At 42.5% G+C, this 17,019-nt stretch overlaps 1 protein-coding gene and 3 non-coding genes across 7 annotated transcripts; all 4 read left to right on the forward strand.

Annotated features, from left to right (window-relative positions):
- Positions 1–1,501: 1,501 nt before the first annotated feature.
- On the forward strand, positions 1,502–14,469 carry LOC112222163 (nascent polypeptide-associated complex subunit alpha). Of its 4 annotated transcripts, XM_024384817.2 has the most exons (10): positions 1,502–1,613; positions 2,598–2,675; positions 8,186–9,025; positions 9,107–10,120; positions 12,327–12,406; positions 12,788–12,865; positions 13,034–13,180; positions 13,400–13,528; positions 13,950–14,072; positions 14,352–14,469. In XM_024384817.2, the coding sequence occupies exons 2-10, from the start codon at positions 2,606–2,608 to the stop codon at positions 14,364–14,366; spliced, it is 2,496 nt and encodes an 831-aa protein (XP_024240585.1). In that variant the 5' UTR covers positions 1,502–1,613; positions 2,598–2,605; the 3' UTR covers positions 14,367–14,469. The 4 variants fall into 4 exon arrangements, with proteins under 4 accessions (XP_024240585.1, XP_024240586.1, XP_024240584.1 ...); XM_024384818.2 differs by lacking the exons at positions 8,186–9,025; positions 9,107–10,120 and adding an exon at positions 6,039–6,923; XM_024384816.2 differs by having other exon boundaries at positions 8,186–10,120.
- Positions 12,569–12,642, forward strand: LOC112222452. The gene has a single exon (XR_002949150.1). It is a non-coding gene; the product is annotated as a small nucleolar RNA SNORD59 (small nucleolar RNA).
- On the forward strand, positions 13,585–13,658 carry LOC112222456. Its single transcript, XR_002949153.1, has one exon. It is a non-coding gene; the product is annotated as a small nucleolar RNA SNORD59 (small nucleolar RNA).
- Positions 14,209–14,282, forward strand: LOC112222451. The gene has a single exon (XR_002949149.1). It is a non-coding gene; the product is annotated as a small nucleolar RNA SNORD59 (small nucleolar RNA).
- Positions 14,470–17,019: the final 2,550 nt, after the last annotated feature.

The raw sequence follows: 17,019 nt of genomic DNA on the forward strand, positions 1-17,019 counted from the left end.
AAAGACAATTGACTTAATTTTAGAATATGGCTGTAACATAACAAAATGTGGAAAAATGACATGTGAAATGGGTAAAACAGTATGTAAACAACAGCCTAGTTGAAGGAGGAAAGTGGGAGGCAGGGAGAGGGGAATGGGCTTGCTATACCCAAAGAGGCCAATGTCATGACAGTATTTATGTAATTTTTTTAGTTTTTGCTTTGTCATTATGGGGTATTGTTTGTAGATTGATGCGATGAAAAAAACAATTGACTTCATTTTAGAATATGGCTGTAACATAACAAAATGTGGAGGGTCAAACAGTATGTAAACATTATTAAAGTGACCAGTGCTCCATGTCTATGTACATAGGGCAGCAGCCTCTAAGGTGCAGGGCTGAGTAACCAAGTGGTAGCCAGCTAGTGACAGTGACTTAGGTCAGGGCAGGATACTGGTTGGAGGCTTGCTAGTGATGGCTATTTAACAGTCTGATGGCCTTGAGTTAAGAAGCTATTTTTCAGTCTCTCTGCCCCAGCTTTGATGCACCTGTACTGACCTCGCCTTCTGGATAATAGCGCGGGGGGGGGGGATAAGCCGTAACTCAGGTAGATGAGGTCCATGGTGATCTTATTGGCATTCCTGTGACCCCAGGTGCGGTAGATGTCCTGGAGGGCAAGTAGTGTGCCCCCGGTGATGCATTGGGCGGACCACACCACCCTCTGGATAGCCATGTGGTTGTGGACGGTGCAGTTGCTGTACCAGGTGGTGATACAGCCCGACCGGATGCTCTCAATGGTGCATCTGTAAAAGTCTGTGAGGAACTTAGGGGCCAAGCCAAATTTCTTCTTGAAGAGGCGCTGTTGGGCCTTCTTCACCACACTGTCTGTGTGGGTGGACCATTTCAGATTCCAGTGATGTGTACACTGAGGAATTTTAAGCTTTTCACCTTCTCCACTGCGGCCCCGTCGATGTGGGTGGGGGCGTGCTCGCTTTGTCTGGTCTTTTTTGGTAAACAAGCCTATAACTGTTGTGTCATCTGCAAACTTGATGGCACAACACCTGGGGGTGTCCTGTCAGACTGGGTCATGCACTTCCTGACGGGCCGTCCCCAGGTGGTAAAAGTAGACAACAACACCTCCACTACGCTGATCCTCTAACACAAGGGCCCCACAAGGGTGCTTGCTCAGCCCCCTCCTCTACTCCCTGTTCACCCATAACTGCATGGCCATCCTGATGTCACTGAAGTTGCTAATGATTTGCACTGCAGTGTTCATTTATCGTGTTAATGAGGCCCAGACAAAGAAGCTGACCAGTGCTGAAAGATTTAAACAGACACGATCAAGTCACACACAAAAATAACAGTGCCTGCCAGAATGTCAAATGTTAAAATGTCCCACCATATAATGTCAACTTTGCAGATTTCAAATATGACGGTTGAAAATGTAGAGCTGTAACTTCACCTGAAAAACCTCTGAAAGGATACGCCATAGATGTTATGGAAAAAATTGTGTAAACACCACTTGGAAACACCGGAACAACCCGGAAGAAGAAGCTAGTGCAAAATGTGATAACACCGCGAGACAGAGGTCAGAAATTCTCTCTCACAACCATCTTGGATATAGAATCCTGACTCGGTGAGTCTCTCGCTAATCTAGTTTAATCTAACCGTTTATTGTATTTGAATTTTTTTTAAACAGGGTTCCGACAATACATGATAAATTTGTCATACACTTTATGTGGATATTAATCTATATCATTGTATGTACACATTCACTGTTATGTAGTCGATCTCTGATACAAAATGGGGGAACACGACTGCTCACATTCCTTATCTGGAACAGGCTAACTAGTTCATAACACAGGACGAATTTTAAATGTTACCAATTGTGGTATGTTTGTGAAGTGTTTAGTAAACGTTGTCCGTGTATGAACACGTAAAATTGTTTGTCGGCTTTTTGTGACCGTGCACAGCCAGCTAGCTAACGTTAGCTTCAAGTGAAGCTTGTTCGCCAGAAAGTGAGTTTAACGTTAGCTTGCTAACTTTTTTGTTTTCTTTGTAGAGTGTAAAAGTTGATACGAGTGTTTATTATTGCTGATATGTTATATTAAACAGCGTTTCCGTTCAGTGGCCATTTTGTATCCTGATTTACAGTTTAACATTAACTAGTTAACTAATCATTTTAAAGTGGCTTGTTTGTGTGCTAACTAGGCTGGTGGCTAACGCTAGCTATGTAGCAACACGTGAAACACGCACATCACTTGAGTTATAATTTAAAATGGCTAACGTTAGCTACTATCCATTAGCCAGTTACCCCTCAGTCAGTAAGTTGCATAACGTTACATTTGACAGTATCAGTTGTAAAGTGATTAAAATGTTACACAAGTACAGTAGCTTGTACTTAGTATAAATGAGATCTAGCTGGGAATGATTGATATTTGAACACAGACACGTTGAATCCAGTTCCTACTACAGTACACTGAAGCCATCAGCGCTCTGCATTCGCCTAGTCAGTGAGCCATGTAAAAAATAATTAGTAAGTTGGCTGTGTTTTATTCAATCCTCGCTTGATTTAAATGTGAGTTGTTCCTGGTGATCATTACTTGATTTCTCCTTTCAGACACAAGCATGCCTGGCGAAGCCACAGAGACGGTCCCAGTCACTGAGCAGGAGATGCAACAGCCGCAAGTTGAGACTGGTTCGTATTGCATTATTATATCACACATGCATGTTAAGATGCTAAACTACAGGACTAATGGGGTCCTGGAACTCAAACACTGCAGTAGAAGTCATATTCCCCCATTGGGAGTGGAGTGGTGGCTTTTATTTCAGAGCTCTATATTGGTTTAACTCCTTTTGGGAAAGGTAACACTCGTCAGTTGACACTGAAATAATCAAGCAGGTGACACTGCTGTTGAATGACACTAACATCTGTTGGTGGCGTTGACTTGGAACTCTGGGTCTCCTGTTGAGTCCTGCTTTACAAACATTCTCAGCATAAATGGGGAGGTGTGGTGTCGGGTTTATTTTAAGGGGATGGGTGGGCTGAGCAGCTGATGGATCATATAAACCATACCCTGTCTCTATCTACTCGGTCTCTATCCACAACTTCCAGACTAGAAACCTTGTTTTTATACTGGGAAGTGAGTAGCCCTCTAGAATTATGTTTGACAAGGCCGGTCATTGCCTCACTTTGCATTAATGTGGGAATAACTGTGTGTTACCAATTTGGTTGTTGTGTCCTGAAATTCACTGCAGTCGAAATGGGTTATCCAGGACCCCTTATTTACTCAAACTCACTCACAACTGCCTGTTGAATGTTACTGCACTGACAACTGGGTTGTGAGAAACTTCCCAATGCATGGGTATTTATGTAGTTGTCTTGTGTATGGAACATTTTAAAGAAACAGGAATTAATTACGTGGTCAAACTAATAGCAACCTTTGGTATAAAGGGGTGGCACTGACTCATAACGTTACAGTTGTAGGAATTACTAATCGTTCTGGGAAATTCCAGTCCACATAAAATATAATTTTTTATAGCAGCTTTATTTATTTTTTATTCACACTACATTCTCATTGACCATGTTAAGTGTCCATTGCTTAATGCTATTTTCTGTTTATTTTATCTGAAATTCCAGCTTTTACTTCGAATTGACGGTAATGATAGTGCTATAGTATAGAGGTCGACCGATTATGATTTTTTTTCAACGACAATACCGATATATTGGAGGACCAAAAAAAACGATACTGATTAATCGGCCTATTTACATACATATTTATTTATTTTTATATTTATTTATTTGTAATAATTACAACTAGACTGAATGAACATGTTTATTTTAACTTAATACATAAATAAAATCGATTTAGTCTCAAATAAATCATGGAAAATGTTCAATTTGGTTTAAATAATGCAAAAACGCAGTTGGAGAAGAATGTAAAAGTGCAGTATGTGCCATTGTTAAAAAAAAAAAAAAAAAAAAAAAAAAAAACTCCCGTTTAAGTTCCTTGCTCAACATGAGAACGTATGAAAGCTAGTGGTTCCTTTTAACATGAGTCTTCAATATTCCCAGTTAATAAGTTTTAGGTTGTAGTTATTGGAATTATAGGACTATTTCTCTCTCTACCATTTGTATTTCCATATACCTTTGACTATTGGGTGTTCTTATAGGCACTATAGTATTTCCAGCCTAATCTCGGGAGTTGATAGGCTTGAAGTGATAAACAGCGCTGTGCTTCAAGCATTGCGGAAAGCTGCTGGCAAACGCAGGAAAGTGCTGTTTGAATGAATGCTTACAAGCCTGCTGCTGCCTACCACCAATCAGTCAGACTGCACTATCATACTTAATTATAATAAACACAGATGTGAGCTTTAGGTCAGTATGTTCAAATTTTGAAAACGGTGTTTATTCTTTCAGTGACTACGGAACTTTTCCGTATTTTATGGAAGGAGTGGCAACCCTAAATATTGCTGTTACATTGCACAGCCTTCAATGTTATGTCATAATTATGTAAAATTCTGACATGACTTACGGTCTTTGTGAGGAAGAAATATTCTTCACAGTTCGCAACGAGCCAGGTTTTTTTTTTTACAAAAAAATATACTTGTGTATTGATTTTAAGTAAGGTATTGATGTTTATGGTTAGGTGCATTGGTGCAACGATCGGCCTTAATTAATCGGCTAACCTCTACTATGGTAATGTACTGATGCCCTAACAAGTGCAGGCCTGTTACGGCATTGATTTGACTAAATGTTGATGTCAAAGGTACGCTGCTTCTGTGAAGTAGCTTATGGCTTTTTATTTTCAAGTCATTTGAGAAACATTTGGTTTTGACTAGAAAGGAGTTAGTATTGTGGTTTTCTTAAAGCATTTTCGTGCTGTAACAAACTAAATTCTGATTAGTATGGCGAAGATGTCAATATGCTAGTGATTATAATTGGTGAAACTTTTATGGATTTCCTCACTACCAAGCCCTGTACTAGAAGCGTTATAAGCAGATGAAAGTCCATGTTTCCTCAAAGAGACTATGGGGTGGCGCTGATTAAGACCACAAATTGCTTTTGAAGTCCATTGGTCATGATGGCAGCCAAAGAAGATGCATGTGCTAAACAAGTGAAGACTACTGATATTGATTGGAGAAGACGGGTGTTCAGTACCACAGGTGCTTGTTTAATCAAGTTGCTGAGAAACTACCGTGAAGGATTTATGGAGAGAGCCCACATACTAGTGATAACTGTTTTTAGCTGAAGACCACACGTGAAGGCTTTAGGAATTAATGTTAAGACTGTTGGAAGAGCGGTATTTTTTTTGTTCTGCATGGAAGTCGGTGTTTCAGAAAAGTGTTGAAAATCCTATTGGGGAATTGGTTTGTTGCATGAAATGGGTGAAAAAATGTGCTTTTCAGTTGTAGTTATTTGAAGGTTTTTCGGGTAAGGTTATTAAATTGCCTCATTATATATAACAGAATAGGAACTTAGTAAATCGGGATTTACTAATTCAAAAGTTTTCTAGTATTCCAGTGTGCATGATTGTCTCTGTCGCAAGACACTTCACTCTGAAATGTTGTCATTACGGTTTGTAGGTCTATTGAATGCTACTCTGTCTTCAGAGGGTTTCCTCACACTTTCGGTCTCAAGGTGTTTCCAAGTACAATCTTGTGCATTTGGGCACTGCATGGTAACTGGGACATGGGCACAAGTTTGGTTTTGTTGGTATACACATTCACCCATTTTAGGTTCAGTTATAACAAATGGAAAGCTCATGTCTGCATCTTTGAACAACCCCACAAACACCTTGGTTCAACTGAATTGGTAGATGTAGATCACAAACCCATTGCTAAAAAATGTACTCTTATTCAATTGTTTCCTCTTAATATTTTGTCACACAGGACCCTACCTTGTGTTTTAGTCTCTCGTATAGGGGAGTACTATTAGTGTAGCTAGATTTTCTTAAACAAGGTGTTCAATCATTTTGATCATATGCTTTTAAAAAAACACGCTATCGCTGTGACTATCCCCTGCTGCTCCTTCCGCTCCTCCTCCTTTCCTTCCTATCAGCTCCAGGGGTGTTGAGTTCCTCTGCTCCCCTTGGGATGTCTGTGCCCGACGTGACCAATGCCCCTTTGGAGAGTCCTGTGCCTCCAGAAGGCTCCACTTTTCTTCCAGAAATTAAATCCCATTCAGTGTCAGACATGGCTTCTGGAGAGGCGGCTAGTGGACAACTTAATGGTGTAAAAGCAACACCTGAAGCCACTGCGCAAACTGAAGTGCCTGGTGTCACAGAGGAAGCAGTGATCCAAGAATCTGTCTCACCAGTTGAGGCAGCTGCATCTGCCGCAGAAGAAACGCATGTTCAGGAACCAACGGCTCTTTCCGACGAACCTGATGCCTCAAATGAAGAACCAACTGTTAAAGACCTAGAAGCTGCTGCAGAAGAGCTGGTCACCCAAGCAACTGAAAATATAATAATTCAAGATTCAGCTGAAGTTACAGAGGCTACCGTGGCAACTAGTCAAGAGACTGTGGCTGAGGTACCTATGGCTGAAGCTGAAGAACCCATTGAAGTGGTCAAAGAACCTGTGCCTGCTGCTGAAGAGCCCATAGATGATGCTGTTGACGCGCCAATCGTAGACACTGTTGATGGGATGGCACGTGGAACTCCAGAATTCACCCCTGAGCCTGCAGTTGAGACAATCGTTGAAGATGTGAAGACTGTGAGTTTGAAGCCAGCTCCTGAAGATGCAGTACCATGCACTGAAGTGGCCAGCTCGAACCTTGGGGCCAAAGAACCGAAATCTCTGCCTACTGATTTGACCATAGACACTGCCACACTAAACACAACTCTCGTTGAGAAAGAAGCATTTGCGGCCTTCTCTGAGGCCGACCAGCCAAAGGTGACGTCAAATCGTGCAGGCCCGACCATCTCCACCCGGCACCTGTCAGGTGGGTCATTTTGTGTGTAAAGTAAAAGCTGCTTTTACTTTCTTACAGCACCTCCCCCTTCCAGATCTTTTGTTTCTTATATACTTGATAACTTTTGCACCCACTGGGCCTAGATTTGCCTTGTAAATGGTATGTTTTCCCCAATTTATCTTTTTGTATTTCAATATGCTTGATGAAAAGGGCTAATGTTGAGAGAATTAAGAATGTCAAGATTTTATTTTAAGGCTTGTTATCTCGATGGCTCGCTATCTTTTGCGTCACTGTTTTAAACTCATTGTTTCACCTTGAAACAGGCCAGTCCATTTAAGCACTTCATGTAAAGAGTTGATTTCCAGCAACTTTTTCCTCCTGTTGTCAATGTTGACTGTTCTGTTTCTGTTGCTCTATTTTCTCTCTCGGCGCTGATTGGTGTTTGTCCAGGAAGAATGCATCAAGCCAACTGTGTTCATGTGCTTTAACTGCAGTGTGTTTTCAACACTGATATTTGTTTCCAATGAAGGTGTTTGTATCCATTTGTGGGAGTTGTAGTTCCAGTTTAAGGCTTTTTGTTCATTGTGGTACACCATTTTTAATCCTCTATCTTTTAATCATCCTCACATCTGCTGTTGATTGCTTTAAAAAAAATGAATGGTAGTATTAAACATAGCGAATTGGTTAAATGTTTCAAAGAAATGCTGATTTTATTTGTATCTATACTATAGTGATTCCCAAACCTATGGGGTTCGCTATGACGAAGGGGGGCATGAGTGAAAATGTTTGGGAGCACTGGTATAGCTTAACTTTGAAACTCTGTAAACCACAATTCGTCATTCTACCTAGGGTTTAGGTCAAATGTTCTTAGTGTTATTTGTTCTGCATAGCATTGTTTATAATCTCTAAAGTGCCTTTGAATTTGACCGGTCACAAACTCATTTTGGTATAAATCGTGCCATACTTTGCGAATGCGTTTGCCACACTTTGTCTTTCCTCTGCACTGAGTGGGTCCTCAATTTGATTCTCTGGTTCTGAATGTAGAGTAATGTTCTAGAAAATGTGACGTGTGTGTGTGTTTTGCCTGAATACTTGAAATTGAGTGTGCTGCCCTGCAACAAATCCTTCCATTTCGGAAAGAAGTTTGGTGTGGTGTTTATTTTCCTAACCCTGGATTTCTGAGGGAACATTGCCTCCTGTGTTCCGATCTTTTAACCCGCATGGTTCAGGCTTTGACATCCTTGTCTTCCAAATGTAAAAACTTTTTTTAAAAACAAATTTGTTTCATTCAGCTGCACCCTCTGCCCCTGCAAGTCTGGCCTCTTCCCAAAAACCTCAGACTGCTTCTGGCCCTGCCAAGCCCAAAGGCAAAGAGGCCAAGGGTGGCTCTGCCCCAAAGGCTGTCCCTGGCAGAAGAAAACGCTCTTCTATGTCTGCCTCCTCTGCTTCTCCTACCTCCTCCACACCCCATTCCCCCCTAGCTAACTCACCTGGGGCTTCTGGAACTCCCAGCCAGGGCAGTCGTGCCGCACCCAAGGTTGTGAAGGTTGGCAAACAAAGAAAGGCTAAAAAAGAGTATTTTAAGCCTGCTGCTGACCTGCCAGCCCCAGCAGAGGCTCCTGCCCCCACAGAGGCCAAACCTCTTCCTATGGAGCCTAAAGCTGCTCCTGCACCAGTAGTGGCCATGCCAGTAACTGTTGCTCCAGATCCTGCCTCTCCCAAACCTGTGGCGTCCCCTGTGTCCTTCAAAGTGACCTCAACGCCTGCTGCACCAGCCCCTGTGTCATTTGCTGCCACTATTGCCTCTAGCCCCCCTAGAGCTGCCTCTGAAATGCCCATGGCCAAGCCAGAGCGTCTGCTCAAAGCTGAGGTGAAAGAGATCAATGCAGCACCTGCCCTGGAGGATGACGATGACCTTCCCCCTCTAATTCCACCAGAGGAGCCAGTAAATATGCCTGTCTTCTCACCCCCTACAGTAGTAGGGACTCCTAAGCCTGCCCCAGTTGCTTCTCCAGCTCCCCCTAAGCCAGCTCCTGTTGAGCCCGTTGTAGCGGCGTCAGCTCCTTTTAAGCCCATTGTTGCTACACCAGCTACCCCTAAGCCTGCTCCAATTGTAGCTGCTCCGGCTCCTGTTAAGCCCATTGTTGCTACACCAGTTCCCCTTAAGCCTGCTCCAGTTGTAGCTGCACCAGCTCCCCCTAAGCCAGGTCCAGTTAAGCCCATTGTTGCTACACCAGTTCCCCTTAAGCCTGCTCCAGTTGTAGCTGCACCAGCTCCCCCTAAGCCAGTTCCAGTTAAGCCCATTGTTGCTACACCAGCTACCCCTAAGCCTGCTCCAATTGTAGCTGCTCCGGCTCCTGTTAAGCCCGTTGTGGCTACAACAGCGCCCCCTAAGCCAGTTCCAGTTAAGCCCATTGTTGCTACACCAGCTATCCCTAAGCCTGCTCCAATTGTAGCTGCTCCGGCTCCTGTTAAGTCCATTGTTGCTACACCAGTTCCCCTTAAGCATGCTCCAGTTGTAGCTGCACCAGCTCCCCCTAAGCCAGTTCCAGTTAAGCCCATTGTTGCTACACCAGCTCCCCCTAAGCCTGCTCCAATTGTACCTGCGCCAGCTCCTGTTAAGCCCGTTGTGGCTTCAACATCGCCCCCTAAGTCTGCTCCAATTGTAGCTGCGCCGGCTCCTGTTAAGCCCGTTGTGGCTACAATAGCGCCCCCTAAGCCAGTTCCAGTTCAGCCCGTTGTGGCTACACCAGCTCCCCTTAAGCCTGCTCCAGTTGTAGCTGCACTAGCTTCCGTCAAGGCCTCTCCGGTTGTAGCTTCGCCAGCTCCCGTTGAGCCAGTTATAGTTGCACCAGCTTCCGTCAAGACCGTTCCCGTTGTAGTTGCTCCAACTCCTATTGAGGCCTCTCCGGTTGTAGCTGCTACCGTTGAGCCCATTGTACCAGCACCCGCTAAGCCAGCTCTTGTTGAGCCCGTTGTAGCTGCACCAGCTTCCGTCAAGGCCACTCCCATTGTAGCTGGACCAGCTCCCCTTAAGCCTGCTTCCTATGCAGCCGTGGTAGCTGCACCAGCTCCCCTTAAGCCTGTTCCCATCGAGCCTGTTGTAGCTTCCCCAGCTCCCCCTAAGCCTGTTGAAGTAGCCGTTGTACCAGCACCTGTTTCAAACCCTGCCCCCACCCCTGCTAAACCCTCTACCAAACCGGAGCCTGTGATCAAGAATGACAAGGGTATTTCTCCTTATTTTGTTTGTCTGTGTCCCCTCTGTTTGCCCACCAGTGTTGATTTCTGTGGCCTGTTCAAGTCTCTTTTCCCTTTTTAAGGTTTAAGCTAAAGAAAGTAGAGATTGTAGTAGTCTGTATTAGCTTTTCCTCAAATGTAACCTCTGAACTGGCCTGTTTCAAAGATCACTTGTAATTATTGGAGCTATTGATTGGAGAAATCGGGGCTCCCATTTGAGTGCCATTTTTATGATTTGGGGTACATTTTTACTGTACTTTCAAACAAGACATTCCAGTGTTTTTCCTCCCAACAAGATAAGTTTCAAATTATGTAAATGCCCTGCTTTTATATACTGTTTTTTTCTGGGGGGGGCTCTCAATTATAGTGAAATGAGGAGCCCTATTACAGTGCCTTCAAAGTATTCATACCCCTGGACTTATTCCACATTTTGTTACAGCCTAACTTCAAAATGGATTTTAAAATACACTTTTGCACCCATCTTCACACTAATGTCAAAGTGAAAACGTTATTTTTTTTGCAAATCTATTAAATTAAATGCAGATCTCATTTACATAAGTATTCACGAGTAAGCACCTTAGACCCACAGCTGTATCTGGGTAAGTCTCTAAGAGCTTTCCACACCTGTTTAACATATGCCCATTTATTCTTTTCAAAAGTCTTCAAGCTCTGTGAAATTGGTTCTTGAGCATTGCTAGAAAATCAAGTAGATTTAAGGAAAAACTACCTCTGCCACTTGAACATTTGGCCTTGAGGTTTAGGTTATTTTCCTGCTGAAAGTTGAAATCTCCAAATGTCTGGTGGAATGCAGACTGAACCAGGTTTTCCTCTAGGATTTTGTCTGCTTAGCTCGTTCTTTTTTTAAATCCTGAAACTCCACAGTCCTTAACGATTACAAGCATACCCATAACATGATGCAGCCACCACTAGGCTTGAAAATATGGAGTGGTACTCATTAATGCGTTGTATTGTATTTACCCCAAGCATAACACTATTCCGGACAAAACATTCATTGTTTTTTGCGGTATTACTTTAGTGCCTTGTTGCAAACAGGATGTTTGTTTTGGAATATTTAAAAAATTCTGTACAGGCTTCCTTTTCAGTCTGTCAATTAGGTTAGTATTGTGGAGTAACTACAATATTGATCCATCCTCAGTTTTCTCCTGTAAACCATTAAACTCTAACTGTTTGAAAGTCAACATTGGCCTCATGGTGAAATCCCTGGGTGGTTTCCTTCCTCTCTGGCAACTGCGTTAGGAAGAATGTCTATCTTTGTGGTAACTGGGTGTATTGATAATTATTAATGACTTCACCTTGCTCAATGGGATATTTAGTGTCTGCTTTTAAATTATAATTTTTTTAGTTGCCCCTTTGCTAGGCATTGGAATACCTCCCTGGTTTTTGGGGTTGACTCTGTATTTGAAATTCGCTACCTGACTGGGGGACCATACAATTGTATGTATGGGATACAGGGATGAGGTAGTCATTCGAAATTTGTGTTAAACACTATTGCACACAGTCCATGCAACTTATTATATGGCTTGTTAAGCACGTTTTTACTCCTGAACTTATTTAGGCTTGCCATAACAAAAGGCTTGACTATTTAAGATGTTTCAGACCTCGTTTTGAAATGGTGTATTAAGCCTTCGATAAAATCAATTTAATCCCCTTTTAAATTCTGTCTAACAAAATGTTGGCAAGTCAAGGGGTGTGAATACTTTCTGAAGGAGCTCTATTTCTGTCAGCCTATAAAAGTACTTTTGAGGGGAATGGCAAGGGGGGTGGCAGTTCTATGTCATTGTGATACAGATTTGTCAAGTTGGGAGATTACTTTTCAAATCCATATGCAAAGGGTGTGCAAGATTTTATTACTCCAGATACTTTCACATTTCTAAGCAGGTCTGTTAATTTCTACACTGATGTTTTTGTTAACCTCATCCACATATACCCATTTTTATTCTGTTTCACTGCCACAAATGAATAGGTTAGATTCACCTACCACCAACCAATGTTGCGCTCATTCAACATCTCGATTTTTATTAGTCTCTGTTGTGCCTCATAGACTTTGCTCTGTTAAATACCTATGCAATTGCAATTCTCTTACAAAGGCTACTGTAGAAGAACTGGTTTTCTGCAGCTCAGGCCAGTGCCAGTGACCACATGAATAATGCTTGTTTCTCTGGGGGTGGCTTACAGGGTCTGGCACTGAATCAGACAGTGATGAGTCTGTACCAGATCTGGAGGAACACGACTCTGCACAGACACAGCAAGCTCAGGTAAGACCACCTGAGAGCGACCAAGTGCCCAGATAAGACTATTCAGGCAGAGGTCTGGTAGGCCACAGAACAGATTAATTTAGCACGTTGCTTCTACGGTGTATGGGTGTGATAGTAAACCATTATATTTCACTCCCGACATGATTAGAATAAATCCTGGACTCTTCAGTGATGATTGATTCAGTGACTTTCGTTCTTCTGATTCTACTGAAGCTATCCTTCCTGTTCTGAGAAGAGAAAAGGCCAAAGGGATATTTTAATATGCTTTATTTTTACCACGCACACCATATTCTTACATATGGGTTGAATTTTTGATCTCGTTCTCTAAAAATCTACATCTTCCCTGTCATTAAAGGAGGATTTATATATTTTCCTCCACAGCTTGCAGCTGCTGCAGAAATAGATGAAGAACCCGTTAGCAAAGCCAAACAGAGCCGTAGTGAAAAGAAGGCACGAAAGGTAACTCATTTGAAACGATCTAGACTTGTTTTCATAAGGCATTCCAGTCTTAAAAGTATACATTGAATTATTTAAATTACTATGCCATCTATAACTGTCCATTGTTGGAGCTAGTGTTCATTTCCACTCAAAATAGAGCATGACCCATGTTTCTTTGCTTCTCTCCAGGCAATGTCTAAGCTGGGTCTCAGGCAGGTGACGGGGGTTACCAGGGTTACCATTCGCAAGTCTAAAAATATCCTTTTCGTTATCACCAAACCAGACGTCTACAAGAGCCCTGCATCAGACACGTACATTGTCTTTGGTGAGGCTAAGGTAAGATGGATACGGTTTGAATTTTGTTTTCTGGTCCCTTTTAAATGTCATGTTAGTGTTATTCCATCTCATCTAAACTGCTCTTTCAGAACCAGAATGACATTCTTAATGGTATCAGTCAAATGTGCCATATAATGTCCATTCAACTAAGGTGTTGGGCTTCTTTCCAAAGGTTACAGCGCTGATGTCACGGTCTGTTTCTCTCCCTTTGTGTCTCAGATCGAGGATCTTTCACAACAAGCCCAGCTTGCCGCGGCAGAGAAGTTCAAGGTACAGGGAGAAGCCGTGTCGAACGTCCAGGAAAACACACAGACTCCCACTGTACAAGAGGAGAGCGAAGAGGAAGAGGTGAGGGCCTTGAGAGGGGTGAAACTGTTAACATAGAATCATCAGCAGGTCATTTCTCTTCAGTGATGATTGATACAGTGACTTTCGTTCTTCTGAGTCTACTGAAGCCAACCTTTCTGTCCTGAGAAGAGCAATTGAAACTATGATGGGGCTTAGTTTTATACATGATCAGAAACCAGACTGCTGTAAACTATGATGGGTTTTAGTTTATACATTATCAGAAACCAGGTACCATACTTTTTGTCCATTTTAGACGGTATAACTCTGTTTGCCTCCATTAATTAGCTTCTAGTTTGTAGTAGTCTCCCTTGTGTAATGGGGTTATTGTGGGTCCAATCCCAAAAAAAACATTCCCCTTGATATCAGTGAATTGCAGTGTGAGTTAAACTGTCTGATACTAATGCTTTGTCTCGATGCATAGGTTGACGAGACGGGGGTTGAGGTGAAGGACATTGAACTCGTGATGTCACAAGCCAACGTGTCGCGAGCGAAGGCTGTACGCGCCCTTAAAAACAACAACAATGATATTGTCAATGCTATTATGGTAAGTATATTTTACCACACAATTCCCTTGTCACCAGACAGTATTATCCAGCACAGGGTCCCTTCAATTCAAATATTTGTAGATTTGAGTTGTGATCTGTCAGTTACCGTAGGATCTACTAGCTGGAGATCCTTTCTCTTCAGTGATGATTGATACAGTGACTTTTGTTCTTCTGAGTCTACTGAAGCCAACCTTTCTGCCCTGAGAAGAGATTGGCACTTAACTATGACAGGGCTTAGTTTGTACATGTATCAACACATTGTATTCTTATATTCACAGGAATTGACGATGTAAGCTGCTGGTCGAAGGGGGTTCTGAAAGTTTGCTGGTTTAATCTACTATTGTTTGTACAATTTATACCTGAGATGGAAATAAAGTTGTGGTTTGGTAAATTGAACCTGGTTTCCCTCTATTAGTTTTGTGAAATTATGAATCGTATATCTCCAGGACTAGGATTGAAGAACACTTGACTCAAAGGGATTCGTCTGAACAGCGGTATAGAATACAGTTTAGTCCTCAGAGGTGTAAACTCTGCTCTGTTTTACTGAACTTTCAAGAAGTCCCTCTGCTGAAATGGTATTGTAGGACTTTTCATTGCTGTGGTTAAATATTTTTTTGTAAACAATGTCCACAAATTTAAGACAAAGTATTGCGTTTTAATGAGCTGGTGCTGGGAATCTTGAGCCGTTTTGTTACTATGACTAATCTAAAGACTTCCAGTGTAAACCGCACCTCTGATGAAACAAGGAAACTGGAAGGCACTTCGTCTCTGAAAGATTACTGACAGTAAAGGTATTTGATATCCTAGAAATACCTGACTGATACCTGTGATAATACACCAGACATAACCCGGAGTGCTTCAAATGTATGTTAACCACTGATGGTCTGTTTCCCCATTCTCCTAATGATAAAGGCAAGAAATGGAATAATCTTAGATTGGTGGTCAGGCCAGGTCAACCACGGAATTTGGTCAAACATGCTCCCATCTAGGGTTTCTACTAAAGGGGAGTAGTCTCCTGAACTTTAATTCATGTGTCCTAACCTATTTCATGAGCAACTGGTGAATGCTTGAGATGCATCCAGCTGCAACCCTGCAGCAGCCTGTGATTAGCCTGTCAATAGACAATACTATCGACATCTACTGGCTGTGGCTAATTCCTACCGGGGGAGAGCGACTGCGCCCTCTCATGGAAGCCACGGATGTTCAAGGCCGACCGTGATCCTGCAGGCATTGACAGGAAACAGGATCCCCCATTCTAGACGGGTGGGTTGTTTAGCAACAAATCAAATTTTGTGAAATGCTTTGTAAACAGGTGTACAGTCGTGGCCAAAAGTTGAGAAAGACGCATATTAATTTCCACAGAGTTTACTGCTTCAGTGTCTACAGATATTTGTGTCAGATGTTACTATGGAATAATACTGAAGTATAATTACAAGCATTTCATAAGTGTCAAAGGCTTTTATTGACAATTACAAGAAGTTGATGCAAAGAGTGAATATTTGCAGTGTTGATCCTTTTTCAAGACCTCTGCAATCCACTGATAGCAGTCAATTCTTGCATAATCAATGCTTGGAGTTTGTCAGAATTTGTGGGGTTTGTCCACCTGCCTCTTGAGGATTGACCACAAGTTCTCAATGGGATTAAGGTCTGGGGAGTTTCCTGGCCAAGGGTCCAAAATATTGATGTTTTGTTCCCTGAGCCACTTAGTTATCACTTGTCTTATGGCAAGGTACTCCATCATGCTGGAAAAGGCATTGTTCGTCACCAAACTGTTCCTGGATGGTTGGGAGAAGTTGCTCTCAGAGGATGTGTTGGTACCATTCTTTATTCATGGCTGTGTTTTAGGCAAAATTGTGAGTGAGCCCACTCCCTTGGCTGAGAAGCAACCCCACACATGAATGGTCTCAGGGTGCTTTACTGTTGGCATGACACAGGACTGATGATAGCGCTCACCTTGTCTTCTCCGGACAAACTTTTTTTCTGGATGCCCCAAACAATCGGAAAGGGGATTCGTCAGAGAAAATGACTTTACCCCAGTCCTCAGCAGTCCAGTCCCTGTACCTTTTGCAGAATATCAGGCTGTCCCTGATGATTTTCCTGGAGAGAAGTAGCTTCTTTGCACCTGCCTGCTGCCATTCCTGAGCAAGCTCTGTACTGGTGGTGCCCCGATCCTGCAGCTGAATCAACTTTAGGAGACGGTCCTGGTGCTTTCTGGACTTTCTTGGGCGCCCTGAAGCCACCTTCACAATTGAAGCCCTCTTCTTGGAGTTCTTGATCCGATAAATGGTTGATTTGGGTGCAATCTTACTGGCAGCAATATCCTTGCCAGTGAAGCCCTTCTTGTGCAAAGCAATGATGACTGCACGCGTTTCTTTGCAGGTAACCATGGTTGACAGAGCACTACCCTCCTTTTGAAGCTTCCATTCTGTTATTCGAACTCAATCAGCATGAGTGATCTCCAGCCTTGTCCTCGTCAACACTCACACCTGTGTTAACGAGAGAATCACTGACATGTCAGGTGGTCCTTTAGTGACCCAGTGGAAATGTTTTTGGGGGATTCAGTTCATTTGCATGGCAAAGAGGGACTTAGCAATTAATTGCAATTCATCTGATCACTCTTCATAACATTCTGGAGTATATGCAAATTAACATCATACAAACTGAGGCAGCAGACTTTGAATTTATATTTGTGTCGGTCTCAACTTTTGGCCACGACTGTAGAACAGTGAAATACATACGGGCCCTTCCCAACAATGCAGCGAAAGAAATAATACGAGGAAACAGTATGCAATAGGTAATGATATCTTGGCTACAGTGTCTTTAGAATGTATTCATATCCCTGGACTTAATCCACATTGAGTTACAGCCTGAATTCAAAGTGGATTATATTGATTGATTTTCTTACTCATCTACACACTACCCCATAATGACAAAGTGAAAACATGT

Source organism: Oncorhynchus tshawytscha, linkage group LG22 (assembly GCF_018296145.1).
Source record: "Oncorhynchus tshawytscha isolate Ot180627B linkage group LG22, Otsh_v2.0, whole genome shotgun sequence".
NCBI lineage: Eukaryota > Metazoa > Chordata > Actinopteri > Salmoniformes > Salmonidae > Oncorhynchus > Oncorhynchus tshawytscha.